Raw genomic sequence first — 21676 nt, forward strand, 5'->3', positions numbered from 1 at the left:
GGAAATCGCATACCCATGTTGTCCGGGCCTGAATTAGGGTGTCTATTATGGTTTAAGGACTGGGTTTTACAAAGGTCTCCTGGGGTGGTTTCTAGGGTTAAGGGCAGATATTAGATAGTGCTAGGATATCGTATTAGTGCTGTTTGACTCACACACACACTGCTCTAAGCTTAACTCTGTACAATGCTTCACTGTGTTACAGGTTACAGCCCTTGTATAGCATATAATCAACCTTATAGGTTTATATATTAGTACTAGGCTAACTGCCCTTGTGGACCAATTTAATTCTATCAAATTTTTTAATCATTACGCCAAATAATTACATCATTAACATTTAAAAAGATATTGAACAGAATGAAGTAAAACTGCTTTTATTCTTAAGATTTGTATAGAAATGACATATATTACATTAATACTTTTAACAGTTTTGAATAGTGCAGTCTTGGCATTTTAAATATGAGGTGGTAGCATCTCATCAGTGACTGCTGTATATTTTAAGTATATTAAAGCAATCAAGTATTGATTTTTAGTTATAAGATACAGGCTTTACACTAACAAGACAAGAAAAGCTGAACTGAAACAAGTCAAAATTACATGTAGTGGGATCTTGGGCTGCTGAGGCGAGTGTGATGTGTAAAAGTGTACTCATCCTATTATGCACAAAATACCTTTTTCCTGTTTTTATAAATTTAATCTAAAATAATGTCCTTGGTTTATCCTACTAACAAGGATTTTTTAAGGAAATATTCTTGAAAAATAAAACAAAATGATGACAGGAATGAGGAATGCCAGGTTTCTTGTACATGCAAAGTTATTGGCTATTTTTTCATCAACAAATGCTTTCAGCAGCAGTCAAGACGTCTGCAGGTACAGGCAGTCACCATGGGAATAGCGTGTTCTAAGTGATACTTACTGAGACTCTCTCATGCATCTGCAAAGTTACTAGTGTTTTTTCTTTGTATCTCATTGTGGACTGCTTTTACTAGGTTGGAGAATAGTTGTCAGCGGTTGAAAACAATCCTGAGAACTCTGAACACTCTTTGGTGAGAGAAATGTAAGCGATATAATGTAACTTGTTGTGTCTTTCGCCTTTTCCCGGTTAGGGGTTGCCACAGCGGAACTCCAGTCTGCTAATGGTTGGCAGTTGATTTTTACGTGCCGAGTTGCCGGCCCTGACGCACAACCTTCAATGAAGGTACGCCCATTCACGCATGTCTCCGCACAGAAGACGCTCTAGCTGAGAATCTAACGGGACATCTTGCTGTGAGGCGACAATGCTACCGCAGCACCACCACAGCGGACAAGCGATATAATGCAACTAACAGTGAAAAATAAATGAAGTCTGAAAACTGCCAGAATTTAATAATTTCATGCATTTAATACAACAATGCATACTTTATTTAAAGGTAGCCAGTTATATTTCCCAGATGTGAAAAAAATAGTTTGCTTGCTAAAAGTTAATGCTTACTGAAAGCAAGTAAACTATTTTTTCACATCTGAGAGGGTAACAGAAACAAGAAAAGAATAGATAATCAATGTAACTGGGAGCTCAGCCTGTACCATGCACTTTAGCATGGGTTACCTTACTTTTAGCACAGGTTATACCAATTTGGGGCAACTGCTCCTACCTGGAAAGGTACATTTTATTTGTTGAAGATGTACTTCGTTTCTTGTGCTTTTTCTAAGTTAAAGGGGATAGGAAGCTCAGTTTTCTTGAGCGTTTTCATTAAAGCATAAAGACTTGAAAATGTGACAGACACATGAGAAGATGCCAGCTACACAAGAGATCAGCCTGCTAAACATTAGTGTGTGCATGCAAGCCATAAGTTGGAACACATTCATAAGAATGCTCACATATAAAGGCTGGGGAGAGAAACTGGAATAGGATTTTCACTTGGAAGCGCTTGCATAGGTGTTGTGATACACCAAGTAGATTTCAGAGAACTTTATGCCAGGCTGACAACAAATACTGGAGGTGTAATGGGAATATGAGAGGCAATTGGAATGTGTTTTTTTGGGAATATAACAAGTTGACAGATTTTAAAAACTCACTATAGAGTTCTTTGTCAGAAATGTTGGGAAGAGTAAATGGATGTCATTATGGAAATGACTGCTTTATCTCGGACACAGAATCTGAATTGCGTACACATAGTTAAGTATTGCCTTACTAAGTTTAATACTACCAGGTCCGAAAAAAAAAGCAATTACTAGAAAATTGAAACCAAAATCTAAACCAACTGTAACTGAAGTACTTAATATTATAAAGGAAATAAAATAACTAGAGGGGAGATCTACAAAAGGGAAGTAGCAAATGACAGAAATAAATGGAATTTGTGGGAATACATTCTGAATAATGTCCAAGAGAAGGAGTGAGGTTTAAGGGACTGCAGGTTTATGTAATGCTGGAATGAATAATTTTCATTTATACATTTTTAACAATGAAAAACATTCCCATAATGCATTTTCTTTTCTATTAAATAGGTGTCTGCTACTATGTCACTTTTGCATTTGTAATTTAATAAAGATGTTAAAAAAAGGTTTCCAGGGGATGGAAGTCAGTTTCCTCCAAACACATAATCTTTATGCTGATCCCTGCACTACAAACCAAGTAGCACAGTTATCCCCCCCCAACAGCAGCATAAGCCAGGAATCTCTCCCCACAACATCTGCAGGTAGCCAGGGTGAACTGCTGGCACATAACGCCAGTGCTTCCTATAATATTCATCTCTCAGTCACAGTGCTGATAAGGGTGTTGGCTCATTGTCTGGCAGCCAGGTAGTCACACAGGCAACAAATATGGGAACTTTTAAGCAGATTAACAGCTAAATTGTGCACGCAACAGAAAACAGATGGCAGGCTCAAGGTGTAGATATGGTATTACAGTCCACAGCATAACAATTCATAAATCAGTAATTAGTGGATGAGCACCTGAGAGATGGAGACTTCATATTAAAAAAAATGATGAATTCTGACTGGTGTAGAAAATTAACCCATCATCAAGAAGGTTTCCCAAAGTAAAATAGGATAGCTATAAAAAAATGATGAACACTGACAAAAATATGACAGTAACTTTCAGAGGCAGAAGGGAAAACGAAAACTACACACACACAAACACACGTTTATCAGTATTTCTAAGAACCAGTCAGAGAGGTTCCTCCACAGCAGCATTATCTTAAAAAAAGCACAAACCGTACAGTTTGAAAAAATAATTAAAATGACTTAGGAAACCTAGAGAAATAACAGTCAAAAGAAATGCCTCAGACTATAGCTCACCTATGTAGCATACAGAAAAGAAGGAAGCCCCGACTATGACACAAATGACAAAGAAACTTATGACTAGCAATGAAAGATTTCTTTGAGTATATGGTGCCCTCAGAACCATGGCATAATCTGAAGATGGCACAGAGGGTTAAGACTGAACTGCAGTTCCACTGTACAGGGTTCGATTCCCTCAGTTCTCAGGTGGGAGGTTGGCATAATGGTTAAGGTGCAAGACACAAGGTGCAGGGTGTCATTCTTACAAAAGGTGATTGGCTAGGCTTAAAATGGCCTAGTACAAATATATGAACCTATTAACAGCCTAACCCTGTTACTGTGAAGGCAGCGCATAGAATTAAAATATATATTTTGTCGCCTCACAGCAAGAAGTTCTCCCGTTCGATTCTCGGCAGGAGCGCCTTCTGTGTGGAGTCTGCATGCCCTCCCCGTGGTCGAGTGGCATTTCAAAGACATGCGTGAATGAGCGTTCCTTCGTTGAAGGTTGGGCGTTGAGCTGGCACCTCAGCACTGTGAAAAACCTACTGCCAATCATTAGTGGACTGGAGTTCTGCTGTAGCGACCCCTAACCGGAAAAAGCTGAAGGAACAACAACAACATTACAGGAAATGTTATATTCAGCTCTGGGTACACTGCCACCCACTGCAAACCTTAAATTATGAAAAGTTACGTCACACCCCATAACACAGATCTTCTGCAGGAACGCTCAAGTCAGTAAAGTAAAATCTAACTGGCTACTGCAATAGGAAGCTCAGCCAATTGCAATCACTTGGATTTTCAGTGCAATTCATACGTGCAAATGTGTATATATGTCTTGGGCACAAAGAAGGAGAAGTGAAGTTAAAAAGGAAGGCTTAAGGGATGTATAACTACATTTATTGTGCACACAATTTTTAAAAACAATGCTGAATTCCCTTACCTTCCAACATGGTTCCTTCTTTCTGGAAGACTCTCTCTTCACACCACTGACAGTGAAGCAGGTGGCGAATTTTCTTCACAGTCTCATCGGCTTGAGTTGGGCCTCTCAAAACACGGACTACAATCAGCAAAAAGTGTTCCACTGCTACAGTGAGTAGGACTTCTATCCCTTTATTGCATCGAGCTGCTGCCCTGTATGGCAGATAGACAGTAAAAAACTGAAAATAACAACAGTGTTCACAAGCTATTAAACTGAAAGACGCAAAAAAGATAAATGAGAGAAAAAACGTATACAGAGGCATTGAAATAAACAAAAATAAAGCAACAATTTGGCATGAAAAGAACATGCATAAGCTGTTATTCAGGCAACTTCACGCTACTCCGTTAACTGTACAATGTAAGGTTTACTTTGCAACATTACCATGGTAGAGTATGTGGAATATGCTGCTGCAATATCCACTACGCAAGGCTGAGTAACTTGTTCAATAGTTATGAACTATATATACATGTGATGCAACTCCACAGAGAAAAGCAAAGGTTGAACAGTTAAAGAAATGTTGCACTGTTGACCAGAAATTGCCTTCTACCACAATGCCAGAACATTCCGAGTTAATCACCACAATGACTATGCTAACATGTGGATGCATGCATGTTAAAGAGACAATCATATAGACATGAAAAAATACCAAAGAGCACCTGCGATGACAGATAACGATCATTTAGGCCAACTACTAAAACTACTAGACCAATTTTCCTGCCGGCTATGTGACAGAGGGACAAATCCTTAACTGTAATCCATATGTTCTGAGTTCAGTTAATGGCTTGCGTTCGAGGAGATGGCAGGCAGAAGGAGAGGAGTAATGAGGCAATGCATGCTCCTCCCTTTCAGGTGGCAGGGTTGGGCATATATTCCTGATGCGGACACTTTATTAGAATCCCTGGTGGAAACTGAAGATTAAAAGGAGGGACCTACTGCAAGGCAGGATCTTCTTAGGGTTACATTCCTCACAGAAATGGGCAGCATCATGTCTAATGTCTATTGCATACCCCTTCTTGACTGTTAATGGGCATGCTAAGGAGAGAATGTTGGGGCCACAAGAAGAAATCCCAATACCATTCCTGGTGCTTACCTCTTGCCAAAAAAGTAAATGCGTCTATCTGAACTCCTCAACTCTAAGATGAAGAGCAAAAACAAGGTCAGCTTCCCAAGCTGGTGGTTCTGAACTCACCACTGAAGAACCAGGTCCCAGGTTTGCACTCTAATCTGTGTAGTCATTTGAGTTTTAGACTTCTTACCCTTCAGAAAATGTATGCATACTCAAAATCTGTTATTATACCAACTGATTAATCATCTAATACAGCCCATTAAATGCATCAGCCCTGAAAGCAATTACAGTATCAGCATTCATTTCTGAATGCCACTACTGCAATAAAGCTCCATCAGAGTAGCAGCTACTAATTGTGTGCCCCCTAACTCCTTGTATCCTAGGCTGTTGCCCCCTTCAACCCATATAGGCTATGCTTCTCCACTCACCCAGGAATTCTTAAATTCCATCACTGCTTCTCTGGAAAGCTACTCCAATTATCCACCACACTCTTTCAAGAAAGAGGAAAAAAAATCTTCCCTGCATCCCACCTAAGCTGCCCTTGTATTCTTAGAATATGTATTTTTAACACACACAGGCCGTTTTTGAAATACAGTACCCTGGGCTCAGATTCCCTTGAAATACTTAATTGTTCCTATTATATGCTCCTCTTCTGCCACCCCCTTTAAGCAAACGCAGAAAAAAAGGAAATTACATACATCCTTATAAAATGTTACCTTTGACGCAGATGTGACACAAAAAACACAGCCCCAAATATTTTTTTAGCACAATTTGAACAGAAACATACATGCCTCAATATCAGTCTAAAAATAAAGGCAACAGTCTGTACACCATTCCTTGGCTACACAATGGTCAACACAGTTCAAGAAAAATGAAACAAATAAATTCATTGTTTAAGAATACTGGATCCATGGAATATCTTAGCATTATCTTATCAAGGGTCAAACACTGAAAAGCTGCTCGTCCAGCTGACAGCTACACATTGTTTGCCCAACAAACATAGTTGTGTGAAATCTTACCATAACCACAGATGCTCTTCTCTTCACTGCTGCAGTATTCATAACTTGAGGGGGTCTCCCGCCAGAAGGTGACCCGACCTCGGCTAGTATACAAAAGTCTTTTACTACTCAAGGGTATGCAGTACGCTGCACATAGGCGACAGTCAGATGTAGGCCATGAAAGCGATGTATGCACGCACGATACTCAGAACTGAATGCCCCAGGAGGAATGCCACACTAAGGATTTGTACAGTCAGTACATCCAAGCAAAACAGACCAGGGGTGAAGGATGGAGGGATATACCACCACAACAATGAAGAGAAGGACATCTATGGTTATGATAACTATTCATTGTCCTTCTATTCACTTACTGCAGTATTCATAACTTAAGGGAAGAGCACCAATGGTCAAGAAGGAAGGGAGGAAGAAGCAGAGGAGCTCTCAATGAAGCCATGTAAATAGTTTTAGCAAATCCGGCTCTGGATCTGGAGATGTCATCCAGTTTGCAATGTTTGGTAAATGAAGCAGCCACCTGGCTTCTATTCATACAAAGATGGAGTGTTAGCCCTTGAAGAATGCCTTAGAGGAAGCCACAGCTCTGGTAGAATGGGTCTTCACAGGTGAAGACAAGTTCTTTCCATGGAGTGTATAAAAAAGGGAAATGGCCTTAGAAATCCAAGAAGAAATGGTCTGTTTGGAAATGGGTAAACTCAGAGCCCTCAAATCACTGCTCAATGTTTCACGAAGGCCAAAGATGTGGGGCTCAAAAGGGGCCAGGGTGAATTTTTCTAAAACAAAATTAAGGTCTCAAGGAGGAGGAATAGGCTTCCTGGGAGGCCAAATATGAAGGATGCCCTTAAGAAATTGTTTTACCTCAAATCTGGATGCTAGAGTGGAGATAAAGGCAGACAAGCAGAAATAGCCGACGTGCTTTGACACAAGAATAAGCCAAGCCAGCAGGGCACAATTCACACAAATAAGACAGAACCACTGGGATTCCTACTGTCAGTGGGTCTTGGTACTTAGCTAGACACCAGAGTGAAAATCTTTTCCATTTGGAAATGCAAGATTTTCTAGTATTGGGCTTTCTATCCTCCTGCAAAATCCTGAATATGTCCTCTGATAACAGGTGTCTGAAAGGCATTAGAATCCTATCACCCACATTGTCAGCTGTAGTGTTGACATGTATGGTTTTATCAGGAATCTTTTGTTTTGTGTGAGAAATTCCACTCTGTGAGGTAACTTGAGGTGATGGCCCTTGGCTAAATGCAGAAGGGGGAACTAGTGCTATGTTGGCCAAAAGGGAATCACCAGCAATATTTTTGGTTGGTCCTGGTGAATCTTGAACAGGGCCTTTGTGATTAGAGGAAGGGGAGGGAATGCATACAGAAACACCCCCTTCCAAGAAAAGGGGACAGCATAGTCTCACGACTCTGGCACAAAACTACCTTTTCAGTGGGGAAGCAAATAAATCTATTTGAGGAATACCCCCCATTTGTGGACTATGTCTAGGAATACATCATTACTGAACTGCCTAACCTTATGTAGCATTTACAAATGAGTCATACTGCTCTACTTCATGTTATAGCAGATGTATACGGTTTACTACATTGTTTTAATATACTTGTTAGGTAATAGCTCTTAGATCACTTTTTTACCTGCCTCTCCAATCCCACCTCCTAGTCATATCCCTCCTAAACCTCCTCTACTGCTATATGTCCCACTACAACAATTAATTGCTTTTTTCTTTCCCTTTTTACCTACAGTTTGCCTTTTATCCTAACGGGTGCCCTGACTCTGAAGAACCAACCCTACCAGGTCAACGCCACTGTAATTCAAGCAGAAGGAAAGGTGCACTCTGAGAATTTACTCAAGCTCTATTTGCTTGTTCACTAAAAGTGTATGTACCTCTTGAACCTATGCACATTATTTAAAGTAAACTACCGGTAATAATTAGCTTAATACCGCGATTACTGTATTTGTGCAACTAGTGGCAAGCACGCTTACTGGCTCGCATCCTACCAGCCCTTCCCATTACACTACTTAAACTAATGCCATAGAGAACACCTTCATTCTCATGTAGCTGCCTTTAAACCCTACTAGATATTTTGTTACTTCCTTAACCTTTAATTACACAAGCATTATGACCTGCTACTAGATATTATTTGACCTCCTTAATCCTTTACATACACAAGCATTCTGACCTGCTAGCAGTGTACTCAGTTACCTGATTGTTTCCAGACCCTCCTACAGGGTGTCTTGCCCGCTTCGCTCCCTTCCCTGCCCCCAATTCCCACCTGCCCCAAGTGGTCCTACCTTTATTGGTAATTAGAAACCACACCCATCTTTCCTGCCCCAAGTGGTCCTACCTTTATTGGTAATTAGTAACCACACCCATCTTTCCAACAGCCTACCACATCACTACACCAACACTACCACCTCCAGCTTCCCACTGCTATCCCTCCTGCTCTAACATGTACAAGCACACCATACCTATACTCACTGCATGCACACTCCTTGCATACATCACATCTTACCAAACCTCCACCATTACCCCAACTCAACCACTACCACTGTACTACTACACTCACCACCACTCATATCTCACCCCTAGTCTACTACTCTCCCACTAGCTCAAACTCATTCCCTATGCACCCTCCACATATTCTGCCAACCACAGTACAGTTGTGTACACTTACCATAAATGTAGATGTTAGAGTGTATTCACTGTTGCAGTCATTACATTTGGGTAATCTGCTGGCAGGTTGCCCTCAGTCGGCCTGATTAACAAAATCTTGAGCCCTGTGTCGGTTGCTGTCCCTTCATCCATGACGTCAGGTCGTCAGGGGTATAAAAACATGCAGCCGACGCCATTACATCAGTTTATTTGCCTCAGATGTCAGGTGCCCCCCAAATGGGGAGCAATATGTATGTGTGTGTGTGTGTGTGTGTGTGTGTGTGTGTGTGTGTGTGTGTGTGTATATATATATATATATATATATATATATATATATATATATATATATATATATATATATATATATATATGTATGTATGTATGTATATATATATATATATATATATGTATATATATATATATATATATATATATATGTGTGTGTGTGTGTGTGTATATATATTTGTGATAACGTCTGATGAAATGGCTTTGACCGTGAAAGCGCTTACGGATTAAAATTTTGTGGTTTTAACTAATTGAGTTGTCTGCGACTTTGGAATAAGAGTTCCACCTTACTCGCATGGTGGTTGGAGTTTGGACATTGTATAATTGGTTTTTGAACGCAATTTGTTTTCAGCGGTGGCACGCACGCTCTGGAAGCAGCGTTTTTTTATTTGGTATCTGTCTCCTCTGTCGTTGGGTGTATTTGGAATATTTGGACAACTCTTTGTTGGGTTACTTTTTCTTATATATATATATATATATATATATATATATATATACATATATATATATATATATATATACATATATATATATATATATATATATTGGGGGCTGGAGGGTGGGTAACCAGGACTGCAACAGTGAATACAGTCGAACATCTACACTTATGGTAAGTGTACACAACTGTACTATGTTCTTCATGTTTCACTGTTGCAGTCATTACATTTGGGTAGAATCCCAAAGCTATGGTTGGGAGGATGGATTTACACAGCATTAGGAGCAGCTATAAGGCCCTGCAGGACAGCAGTGACAAAGCCAGCTCTGGATTTAGAGAAGAGAGGTAAATGGTAATGTTTGGTGAACGTATGAACTGAGCTCCAGGTAGCAGCTTCTAAAATGTCTCTGGTAGGAACCCCTCTGAGAAAGGCTGCAGAAGTAGATGCAGCCCTGGTGGAATGAGATCTGATCACCTTGGGGATAGGTTTACCATGGTGCATACAGCAGAAACAAATACAATGGCTTATCCATTTGGAAATAGTCTGCGTTGAAATAGCCTTTCCCTCTGCCCCTGCAGCAAATTCCACCAATAGTTGTTCAGATTTTCTTAGAGATTTTGTCCTGTTTAAGTAGAATCTAAGTTGTCTGCGTACATCCAATGAATGCAGAATCCGCTCACCCTTGTTCTGTGGATTAGGAAAGAAAGTTGGCAGATGAATGGTCTGATTAAGGGCCACACTGGATATCACCTTAGGCATGAAAGATGGATTGGTCCTGAGAGCCACCCTGTCTGGATGAAAAATAATGAAAGGCTCCACTGCCATAAGAGCCCGTAATTCTGAAATCCTTCTGGCAGAAGTGACTGCTAAATGGAAAGCTCATTTCCAGGAGAGAAATTTTAGGTCTGCAGTAGCAGCTGGCTCAAAAGGAGAGAGAGTGAGTTTTTCCAAAACAAAAAAGAGGTCCCATGCAGGAGTTGGTGCTCTCCTGGGAGGTCTTACATTTTTGGCCCCTATGAGATACTGCTTTAGCAGAGGATGAGAGAAGAGGGGAGGTTCTGTGTTGTAATGAGCTGAAATGGCAGAGGCACAGATTTTTATGGAAGAAAAAGATACGCCCTTGTGAAACATCTCAGTTAAGTATTGCAGAATCTGAGGAATACTGGGCATTGATGTGCTTATTCCTTGTGATAGGTTCCAGGCACAGAATCTTTTCCATTTGTCAGCATAATATTTTCTAGTACTAAGCCTTCTAGCCTCTAAAATGACATCCATCACAGGTTTGCTGAGGGATGGCAAGGGTGAAATTAGTTGATTAGCCACACTGCAAGATTCAAAGTTTGGAGCAGAGTGTGCAGAATTTGGTAGTTCTGCTGAGACGGTGTCTGAGGCAGGTGCCATGGAGGAAGGTGTGACACATTGCGCACGAGTGGGTAGCAGTGTTGGTGAGACCAGTCTGGAGCAATCAGAATCATTTTTTGTTTTTCCTGTCTGACTTTTAGTAGAACGTTGGAGAGCAGAGGCAGAGGGGGAATAGCATAGACTGATAGATTTTTCCAGCTGAATGACAGAGCATCCACTTTCCAAGCTTTTTTTGTGATGTATTCTTGTGCAGAATTTGTCCAACTGGTAGTTCTGGGGTGAGGCAAAAAGATCTATGTCTGGGCTCCCCCATTTGCATCTCAACATGTTGACATCTTGTGGTTCCAGTTTCCATTCGTGTGGGTCCATAAGATTTCTGCTTAGTTCGTCTGCCAGATTATTTAGCTTTCCTGACAGGAATTGAGCTTGTAGTTGTATTTGGCAGGTCAAGGCCGTGTTCCACAATGCCATGACTAGTCTGCAAAGGGGGTAGGAATGTGTACCCCCTGCTTGTTTATGTACCACATTACTGTGGTGTCTGTCTTTATCAATAGTTGTCCTGGATGAAGGTAGTCCCCGATGGCTATCAGTGCATTCTGTACAGCTAGCATCTCTTTCTGATTGATATGTAGGTGCATTTGATTTTGGCTCCATTTGTCCTGAATGCACTTTCCTGCCAGATGTGCCCCCCAAGCATAGTCTGATGCGTCTGTAGTTAGGGTTTGGGCAGCAAGGAGTGGAGTGAATGGCAGTCCCTTGTTTTGGTGGCAGGCCTCTGCCCACCATAGGAACTCTAGTTGCAGGTAAGGTATGAGAGGAATCATTGTTTCCAGGCTGTGACAATGTTGACTCCATAAACTTTTTAAGTACCACTGAAGTTTCCTCATATGCAGTCTTGCATATGGAATTAGAAGAATGCAGGAGGTCATGAACGCCAAGGCTTGCAGAATTTGTCTTGCAGATAGAGTTTTTGTGGCCACCTGTTTGAAGTAAGTCACCAATTGAATTTGCTTTTCTGGCGTAAGGTAAGTCATCAGGGCAGTTGTATTCAAGCTTGCACCCAGGAATATAACTATTGAGAGGGTACCAGTTGTGATTTATTTTTGTTTATTGTGTACCCTAGACAAGTTAGACCCCTTTTTACAAACACCAGATGCTTTAGAAGAATGTCCTTGTTTCCTGCCTGAATTAGACAATCGTCCAGGTATGGATATATTTGAATATTTCTTTGCCTACAAAATGCAATTACTGGAGCCAGGCACTTTGTGAAGACCATGGGTGCAGTAGATAAGTCAAAGGGCAGTGCAGAGAACTGGTAATGCAAGTAGCCTGCTTTGAAGTGGAGGTATCTTCTGCAAGATTCCCTGACTGGGATATGCAGTTAAACCTCTTTCAAGTCTAGAGTTACCCAACCAGTTACCCAACCAGGCATCTTTGCCTAGCATAGGTAGTAACTGTTGAAGAGTCAGCATCTTGAATTTTGGAATGTTCAGAAAAGTGTTTAGAGTAGATAAGTCCAAAATTGGACGCCATGATTTGTCTTTTCTGGGTACCAGGAAAAGTCAAATAGAAACCTTGTCCCTTTTCCTCTTCTGGTACTGGTTGAATAGCCCCCATGTTCATGAGGGACAAAACTTGTTTCTGGGCCTTTGCCCACTGATTTGGGGGCAGATCCGGCCATCCGTGTGGGATTGGCAACATGTGGAAATGAAATCTGTATCTCTAGGATACTATATTTAAAACCCATTTGTCCTGGGTAATAAGTTGCCAGTTCCGTGCATGAAGTGCCAGTCTTCCCCCCAAATGGGCGGCTAAAAGGTAAGTGCTTGGTGATTGTAGAGGGAAGTCATTGAGACTGTTTACGATAGGGGGGGTGCCTTATTGTTTCCAGATTTGGAGGTGGAGGCACCCCATTGTTTTGTTCTAAAAGTTCCTTGTGACTGAAACCTGGAGCCTTTGGAATGTCTTGATTTGACTTGAGCAGCTCTCGAGGGGACTGGAAAGGGCCAGTGCCCACTTAATTTTGGAGGTTGCACTTGTAAGAAATCTTTCACAGTTTGCATAGATTTAGCTTTATCTTCCATCTTTTTTAACACTTCTTCAGCCTTATTATCAAAGAGACGGTCCTGTTGTAAAGGAGCATCCAACAATTTTGCTTTAACATGGTCAGGCAGAGTTTGCTCTTTGAGCCAGGCATGCCTTCTTAGCACAGATCCAATTACAGCAGCCCTGCAAGAGGCCTCCAAGGAATCAAAACCACATTGCAAAGTATGTTTTCCAACTTGTTCAGCTGAATGTAACAAATCCTGCAAATCTCTTTTCCACACAGAGATTAACATAATTTTCTGTTTAAGTAGTCCCATGATATGCTGTTGATATTTAAGCATATGAAATTGACAGTTTAAAGCCCTGATTGCCAAGGTTGCAGACGTGTAAACCTTCTTACCCAATCTATCCAGCGCCCTGGAATCTCTATCAAAAGGGACAGGATTTTCAGCAGTAGAGGCCTTAATGCCCTTGGGACCCTGAGAAACGGTTTCAGGCTCAGCAATAGGATTTTTGAAAGGGAATTTGTGGGAGTCAGGAACCCTGTAGTATCTGTCTGGCTTACAAGGAGCCGGAGGCAGAGAATCAGGAGTCATACTAGATTCTGAAAAAACATCAATAACAATGTATAGAACAGGAGGTATAGCCAAAGGCCTATGCTGAGGAAGAAGAAGAAAATCCATAAGTCTCTTTTTAGATTTAGAGAAATCCTGACTTTCCCAGTGGAAATGTTCCCTTAAGGTATGTAAAGTTTCCCCAAAAGAAAAATCCTCAGGGGGAGAAGCTGAAGGAATGGAATCTTCTGCATCAGAGTAATCATAAGTAGGAATAGACAAATCCTGTTCATTAGAAGAGTCAGAAGAAATAGAATCCTGTTCAGAAGATTCATAATCAATGTCTTGCCTAGGCCTCTTAGAAGGAGAGGGTTAGCTACCCCTGATCATAGTAATTAAATCTTCGGCCATTTTGATCATTTGTTTTTTAGGCATAGGGGCCTGCACATGTGGCCCAGGCATCAGTTTTTTAGACATAGATTTAGATTTTGACATTAGTTTTGAAGATGGCGTCTGTCTAATATACAAATCTGTAGGCCTGAAAACACCCTCAGAAGCCGGTGCCTGCACAGTGGCTCCGGACACATCTAAGGTAGAGACAGCCGCGGGTTCCATAATTGAAGCATCTCGCGGCATACCGGACTCCGAACGGGTCTTAGTAGAGGCCTGCGAATCAAAATTAGCAAGTATCAGGGGCTGCGAAAGCACCTTACTGAGTACCGGCAGACTGGCTTAGGAGAAGCGTTGCCTTCAGTTTTGGACCTCAACTGTCTGTCTCGGTCTTTTTCTTTGCATTTTTTAGGTATTCCGGTAGTCGGATTGCTAACTTACGACATTTCTGGATAATTAAATCTTGAGCCAAAATATTCAGAAGTATAAATATACCGACGTTTAATCGTGCGTTGATTAAATTTAGCACAAACCCGACAGCAAGGCATGTTGTGGTCAGGGCCTAGGCAAGGAATACAGTACAAATGAAAATCCTTATGAGGTATTTGCTTCCCACAAGTAATGCAATTATTAACTTTTACTGAAATAGGTAAGGAGAAAAAAAAAGTTTCCACAATGAGGTACTTCGCTTTTAGTTGAAGACTTTGGTTCTGAAACTCGAAAACGAAAATTTCAGGAGTCGGCCGACCGGCACTTGCCAACTGCTTCTGCTTTGGGCACCGCGCGGCAAGAAAAACTGATGGAATGGCTTCAGCTTCATGTTTTATACCCCTGACGACCTGACATCATGGATGAAGGGACAGCAACTGACGCAGGACCCAAGACTTTGTTAATCAGGCCAACTGAGGGCAACCTGCCAGCAGATTACCCAAATGTAATGACTGCAACAGTGAAACACAAAGAACATCTAAACTAAAACTCATCCCCACGTCGTAACATAACAACCCTACCACCATACCTATTACCCACAGAACACAATCATAAAACTTCCCCAATAACTAAGCATATTCAAAAATTGATAAAACTAATAATCTCATCCATAACTAATCTAGCACTCAGTGGAGACATCCATCCCAATCCTGGTCCCTCAAACTCCAAACCCACCGCTCATAATCAGACTAAAAACCACAACTTCTCCCAGATCACAGCCAATAGAAAGGTAAGTGACCTCCTTCTGCTAAGCATAAACATCAGAAGTATATCCAACAAGGTACATGAACTCCATGCCACCACAGACTTGTACTCCCCTGATAAAGTGATTCTTACTGAAACATGGTTAAAACCACACATTACAATGAGCAAATCCTCCCTACCGGTTACAGCATACTAAGAGTAGACCGATTAAACAAAAAAGGAGGTGGTATAGCTATAATATTTAAACAGCATCTAAACACCCAGATCCTAAACTTAGCAGCTCTCCAAAAATTACTGCTGTGTCGGAATCCAAGTTTGTAGCTACATCTCAGGGGTACTGCCCTGTAGCCCTGTACCTCCCCTGGCCATCCACAGAAAAATCGCGCTCAAGAAGTTAGCGTTTCAAAGTGCTGAACAGCCCAGAACAAGAACTGTCGACCCAAACCATTAACTTAAAAGGTACTGCCCTGTAGCCCTGTACCTCCCCTGGCCATCCACAGAAAAATCGCGCTCAAGAAGTTAGCGTTTCAAACAAAGTGCTGAACAGCCCAGAACAAGAACTGTCGACCCAAACCATTAACTTACAAGGTACTGCCCTGTACCTCCCCTGGCCATCCACAGAAAAATCGCGCTCAAGAAGTTAGCGTTTCAAACAAAGCGCTGAACAGCCCAAAACAAGAACTGTCGACCCAAACCATTAACTTACAAGGTACTGCCCTGTAGCCCTGTACCTCCCCTGGCCATCCACAGAAAAATCGCGCTCAAGAAGATAGCGTTTCAAACAAAGTGCTGAACAGCCCAGAACAAGAACTGTCGACCCAAACCATTAACTTACAAGGTTAATATTGTAATATAGCACACGCTGCTAGCGTTTTACGCTGTAAAGTATCCCCTCATCTAGCTTGCGAACTGATTCCATACACAGCAGTGAAAACCACTAGCAACAGTATTCTCTACAGAAAACTGGTGTTAATTCTGTGTAAACCAGAGAATTTGTTAGCCCCAAACAATAAGTACAGTTACTATCTCCTTCTTTCATTTTAAAACCCAGTTGCAAGGTAAAAACACTTACTACAGTATTACCTGAACTTGATCAGCCTGGAGTGGGATTAATCTAACCCACGCCCTTTCCCACCCCCTGCCTCTGATGAATGCGAGGTATCTTAATTCCAAAGAGCCCGCCAATTCTAGTTAATTACTGCTGTGTCGGAATCCAAGTTTATAGCTACATCTCAGGGGTATGTACTATCACATCAAAGTAATGTATCTGTAAAATACACTCATAAGACTACCCAGTGCAATTTTGTTTGATATTTCATATGGTTTCAGCGTATTCCTACCTCTATCGGCAGGTACTTGCTTAGAGGTAGCGTGTGCACTACTGGAAACGTAACCTGTTAAACTAATACAACTAGCCTGTGCGAATGTCCTTATAAAGTACGCTAAATTTAATGTAGACATATTCTGCTTCTGTTTGGTTTAAGTTAAGAGTTACGACTGTGCTTCAAGTTGAACAAACAGAATTTAGCCTGTGCGTATGTCACACTAAGGAACTTTATAATGAATGTAGACATGTTCTGTTAAAGCTTGGCATAAATTAACAGTAGCATCTGTGTTAAAGGTCTTATGTAGATACTAATGCGCTGTAGTACTGGGGAATCCTAAACGGAACTATCTCGCACAGCGAGGTGTCCTCCTAAAACAAAGAGATTATTTCGTTGACAATGGTGTTGTTTTTTGGGGTTAAAATAAGACTGTAATGTGCGTATATTGTACTCTTGTATAACCGAGAATTTCTAACTCTTTCGCAGCGAGTGTGTCTTTCTAACTAGCTTGGTATATTGTTATGAGAGGAATATAGTAACGCTAACGCTAGCTATAGTTTCTACTACTGCTGAAATGTACTACAATGAACTACTGTAACACTGTGCAACTCTCAATGCATTGAACAAACTCCACAAGCAAGCTGAATGTTTCTTCTTCTATTTGTTCAGGTACTGCCCTGTAGCCCTGTACCTCCCTTGGCCATCCACAGAAAAATCGCTCAAGAAGTTAGCGTTTCAAACAAAGTGCTGAACAGCCCAGAACAAGAACTGTCGACCCAAACCATTAACTTACAAGGTTAATATTGTAATATAGCACACGCTGCTAGCGTTTTACGCTGTAAAGTATCCCTCATCTAGCTTGCGAACTGATTCCATACACAGCAGTGAAAACCACTAGCAACAGTATTCTCTACAGAAAACTGGTGTTAATTCTGTGTAAACCAGAGAATTTGTTAGCCCCAAACAATAAGTACAGTTACTATCTCCTTCTTTCATTTTTAAAACCCAGTTGCAAGGTAAAAACACTTACTACAGTATTACCTGAACTTGATCAGCCTGGAGTGGGATTAATCTAACCCACGCCCTTTCCCACCCCCTGCCTCTGATGAATGCGAGGTATCTTAATTCCAAAGAGCCCGCCAATTCTAGTTAATTACTGCTGTGTTGGAATCCAAGTTTATAGCTACATCTCAGGGGTATGTACTTATCACATCAAAGTAATGTATCTGTAAAATACACTCATAAGACTACCCAGTGCAATTTTGTTTGATATTTCATATGGTTTCAGCGTATTCCTACCTCTATCGGCAGGTACTTGCTTAGAGGTAGCGTGTGCACTACTGGAAATGTAACCTGTTAAACTAATACAACTAGCCTGTGCGAATGTCCTTATAAAGTACGCTAAATTTAATGTAGACATATTCTGCTTCTGTTTGGTTTAAGTTAAGAGTTACGACTGTGCTTCAAGTTGAACAAACAGAATTTAGCCTGTGCGTATGTCACACTAAGGAACTTTATAATGAATGTAGACATGTTCTGTTAAAGCTTGGCATAAATTAACAGTAGCATCTGTGTTAAAGGTCTTATGTAGATACTAATGCGCTGTAGTACTGGGGAATCCTAAACGGAACTATCTCGCACAGCGAGGTGTCCTCCTAAAACAAAGAGATTATTTCGTTGACAATGGTGTTGTTTTTTGGGGTTAAAATAAGACTGTAATGTGCGTATATTGTACTCTTGTATAACCGAGAATTTCTAACTCGCACAGCGAGTGTGTCTTTCTAACTAGCTTGGTATATTGTTATGAGAGGAATATAGTAACGCTAACGCTAGCTATAGTTTCTACTACTGCTGAAATGTACTACAATGAACTACTGTAACACTGTGCAACTCTCAATGCATTGAACAAACTCCACAAGCAAGCTGAATGTTTCTTCTTCTATTTGTTCAGGTACTGCCCTGTAGCCCTGTACCTCCCTTGGCCATCCACAGAAAAATCGCGCTCAAGAAGTTAGCGTTTCAAACAAAGTGCTGAACAGCCCAGAACAAGAACTGTCGACCCAAACCATTAACTTACAAGGTTAATATTGTAATATAGCACACGCTGCTAGCGTTTACGCTGTAAAGTATCCCCTCATCTAGCTTGCGAACTGATTCCATACACAGCAGTGAAAACCACTAGCAACAGTATTCTCTACAGAAAACTGGTGTTAATTCTGTGTAAACCAGAGAATTTGTTAGCCCCAAACAATAAGTACAGTTACTATCTCCTTCTTTCATTTTTAAAACCCAGTTGCAAGGTAAAAACACTTACTACAGTATTACCTGAACTTGATCAGCCTGGAGTGGGATTAATCTAACCCACGCCCTTTCCCACCCCCTGCCTCTGATGAATGCGAGGTATCTTAATTCCAAAGAGCCCGCCAATTCTAGTTAATTACTGCTGTGTCGGAATCCAAGTTTATAGCTACATCTCAGGGGTATGTACTATCACATCAAAGTAATGTATCTGTAAAATACACTCATAAGACTACCCAGTGCAATTTTGTTTGATATTTCATATGGTTTCAGCGTATTCCTACCTCTATCGGCAGGTACTTGCTTAGAGGTAGCGTGTGCACTACTGGAAACGTAACCTGTTAAACTAATACAACTAGCCTGTGCGAATGTCCTTATAAAGTACGCTAAATTTAATGTAGACATATTCTGCTTCTGTTTGGTTTAAGTTAAGAGTTACGACTGTGCTTCAAGTTGAACAAACAGAATTTAGCCTGTGCGTATGTCACACTAAGGAACTTTATAATGAATGTAGACATGTTCTGTTAAAGCTTGGCATAAATTAACAGTAGCATCTGTGTTAAAGGTCTTATGTAGATACTAATGCGCTGTAGTACTGGGGAATCCTAAACGGAACTATCTCGCACAGCGAGGTGTCCTCCTAAAACAAAGAGATTATTTCGTTGACAATGGTGTTGTTTTTTGGGGTTAAAATAAGACTGTAATGTGCGTATATTGTACTCTTGTATAACCGAGAATTTCTAACTCGCACAGCGAGTGTGTCTTTCTAACTAGCTTGGTATATTGTTATGAGAGGAATATAGTAACGCTAACGCTAGCTATAGTTTCTACTACTGCTGAAATGTACTACAATGAACTACTGTAACACTGTGCAACTCTCAATGCATTGAACAAACTCCACAAGCAAGCTGAATGTTTCTTCTTCTATTTGTTCAGGTACTGCCCTGTAGCCCTGTACCTCCCCTGGCCATCCACAGAAAAATCGCGCTCAAGAAGTTAGCGTTTCAAACAAAGTGCTGAACAGCCCAGAACAAGAACTGTCGACCCAAACCATTAACTTACAAGGTTAATATTGTAATATAGCACACGCTGCTAGCGTTTTACGCTGTAAAGTATCCCTCATCTAGCTTATGGTAACTGATTCCATACACAGCAGTGAAAACCACTAGCAACAGTATTCTCTACAGAAAACTGGTGTTAATTCTGTGTAAACCAGAGAATTTGTTAGCCCCAAACAATAAGTACAGTTACTATCTCCTTCTTTCATTTTTAAAACCCAGTTGCAAGGTAAAAACACTTACTACAGTATTACCTGAACTTGATCAGCCTGGAGTGGGATTAATCTAACCCATGCCCTTTCCCACCCCCTGCCTCTGATGAATGCGAGGTATCTTAATTCCAAAGAGCCCGCCAATTCTAGTTAATTACTGCTGTGTCGGAATCCAAGTTTATAGCTACATCTCAGGGGTATGTACTATCACATCAAAGTAATGTATCTGTAAAATACACTCATAAGACTACCCAGTGCAATTTTGTTTGATATTTCATATGGTTTCAGCGTATTCCTACCTCTATCGGCAGGTACTTGCTTAGAGGTAGCGTGTGCACTACTGGAAACGTAACCTGTTAAACTAATACAACTAGCCTGTGCGAATGTCCTTATAAAGTACGCTAAATTTAATGTAGACATATTCTGCTTCTGTTTGGTTTAAGTTAAGAGTTACGACTGTGCTTCAAGTTGAACAAACAGAATTTAGCCTGTGCGTATGTCACACTAAGGAACTTTATAATGAATGTAGACATGTTCTGTTAAAGCTTGGCATAAATTAACAGTAGCATCTGTGTTAAAGGTCTTATGTAGATACTAATGCGCTGTAGTACTGGGGAATCCTAAGCGGAACTATCTACAGCCAGGTGTCCTCCTAAAACAAAGAGATTATTTCGTTGACAATGGTGTTGTTTTTGGGGTTAAAATAAGACTGTAATGTGCGATATTGTACTCTTGTATAACCGAGAATTTCTAACTCGCACAGCGAGTGTGTCTTTCTAACTAGCTTGGTATATTGTTATGAGAGGAATATAGTAACGCTAACGCTAGCTATAGTTTCTACTACTGCTGAAATGTACTACAATGAACTACTGTAACACTGTGCAACTCTCAATGCATTGAACAAACTCCACAAGCAAGCTGAATGTTTCTTCCTCTATTTGTTCAGGTACTGCCCTGTAGCCCTGTACCTCCCTGGCCATCCACAGAAAAATCGCGCTCAAGAAGTTAGCGTTTCAAACAAAGTGCTGAACAGCCCAGAACAAGAACTGTCGACCCAAACCATTAACTTACAAGGTTAATATTGTAATATAGCACACGCTGCTAGCGTTTTACGCTGTAAAGTATCCCCTCATCTAGCTTGCGAACTGATTCCATACACAGCAGTGAAAACCACTAGCAACAGTATTCTCTACAGAAAACTGGTGTTAATTCTGTGTAAACCAGAGAATTTGTTAGCCCCAAACAATAAGTACAGTTACTATCTCCTTCTTTCATTTTTAAAACCCAGTTGCAAGGTAAAAACACTTACTACAGTATTACCTGAACTTGATCAGCCTGGAGTGGGATTAATCTAACCCACGCCCTTTCCCACCCCCTGCCTCTGATGAATGCGAGGTATCTTAATTCCAAAGAGCCCGCCAATTCTAGTTAATTACTGCTGTGTCGGAATCCAAGTTTATAGCTACATCTCAGGGTATGTACTATCACATCAAAGTAATGTATCTGTAAAATACACTCATAAGACTACCCAGTGCAATTT

General features: G+C 40.9%; 1 protein-coding gene across 1 annotated transcript in view; it reads right to left on the reverse strand.

The window, feature by feature from the left end:
- The window catches only part of TRMT1L (tRNA methyltransferase 1 like), a 741948-nt gene that overhangs the window by 248848 nt on the left and 471424 nt on the right, over nt 1-21676 (reverse strand). Inside the window, exon 11 of the mRNA XM_044085311.1 lies at nt 4196-4386. Coding sequence (XP_043941246.1) covers nt 4196-4386 — 191 coding nt within the window. The remainder of the gene's footprint in view (nt 1-4195; nt 4387-21676) is intronic.

Source organism: Protopterus annectens, chromosome 10.part0, assembly GCF_019279795.1.
Source record: "Protopterus annectens isolate FY-2018-M chromosome 10.part0, PAN1.0, whole genome shotgun sequence".
In the NCBI taxonomy this organism is placed as follows: domain Eukaryota; kingdom Metazoa; phylum Chordata; order Ceratodontiformes; family Protopteridae; genus Protopterus; species Protopterus annectens.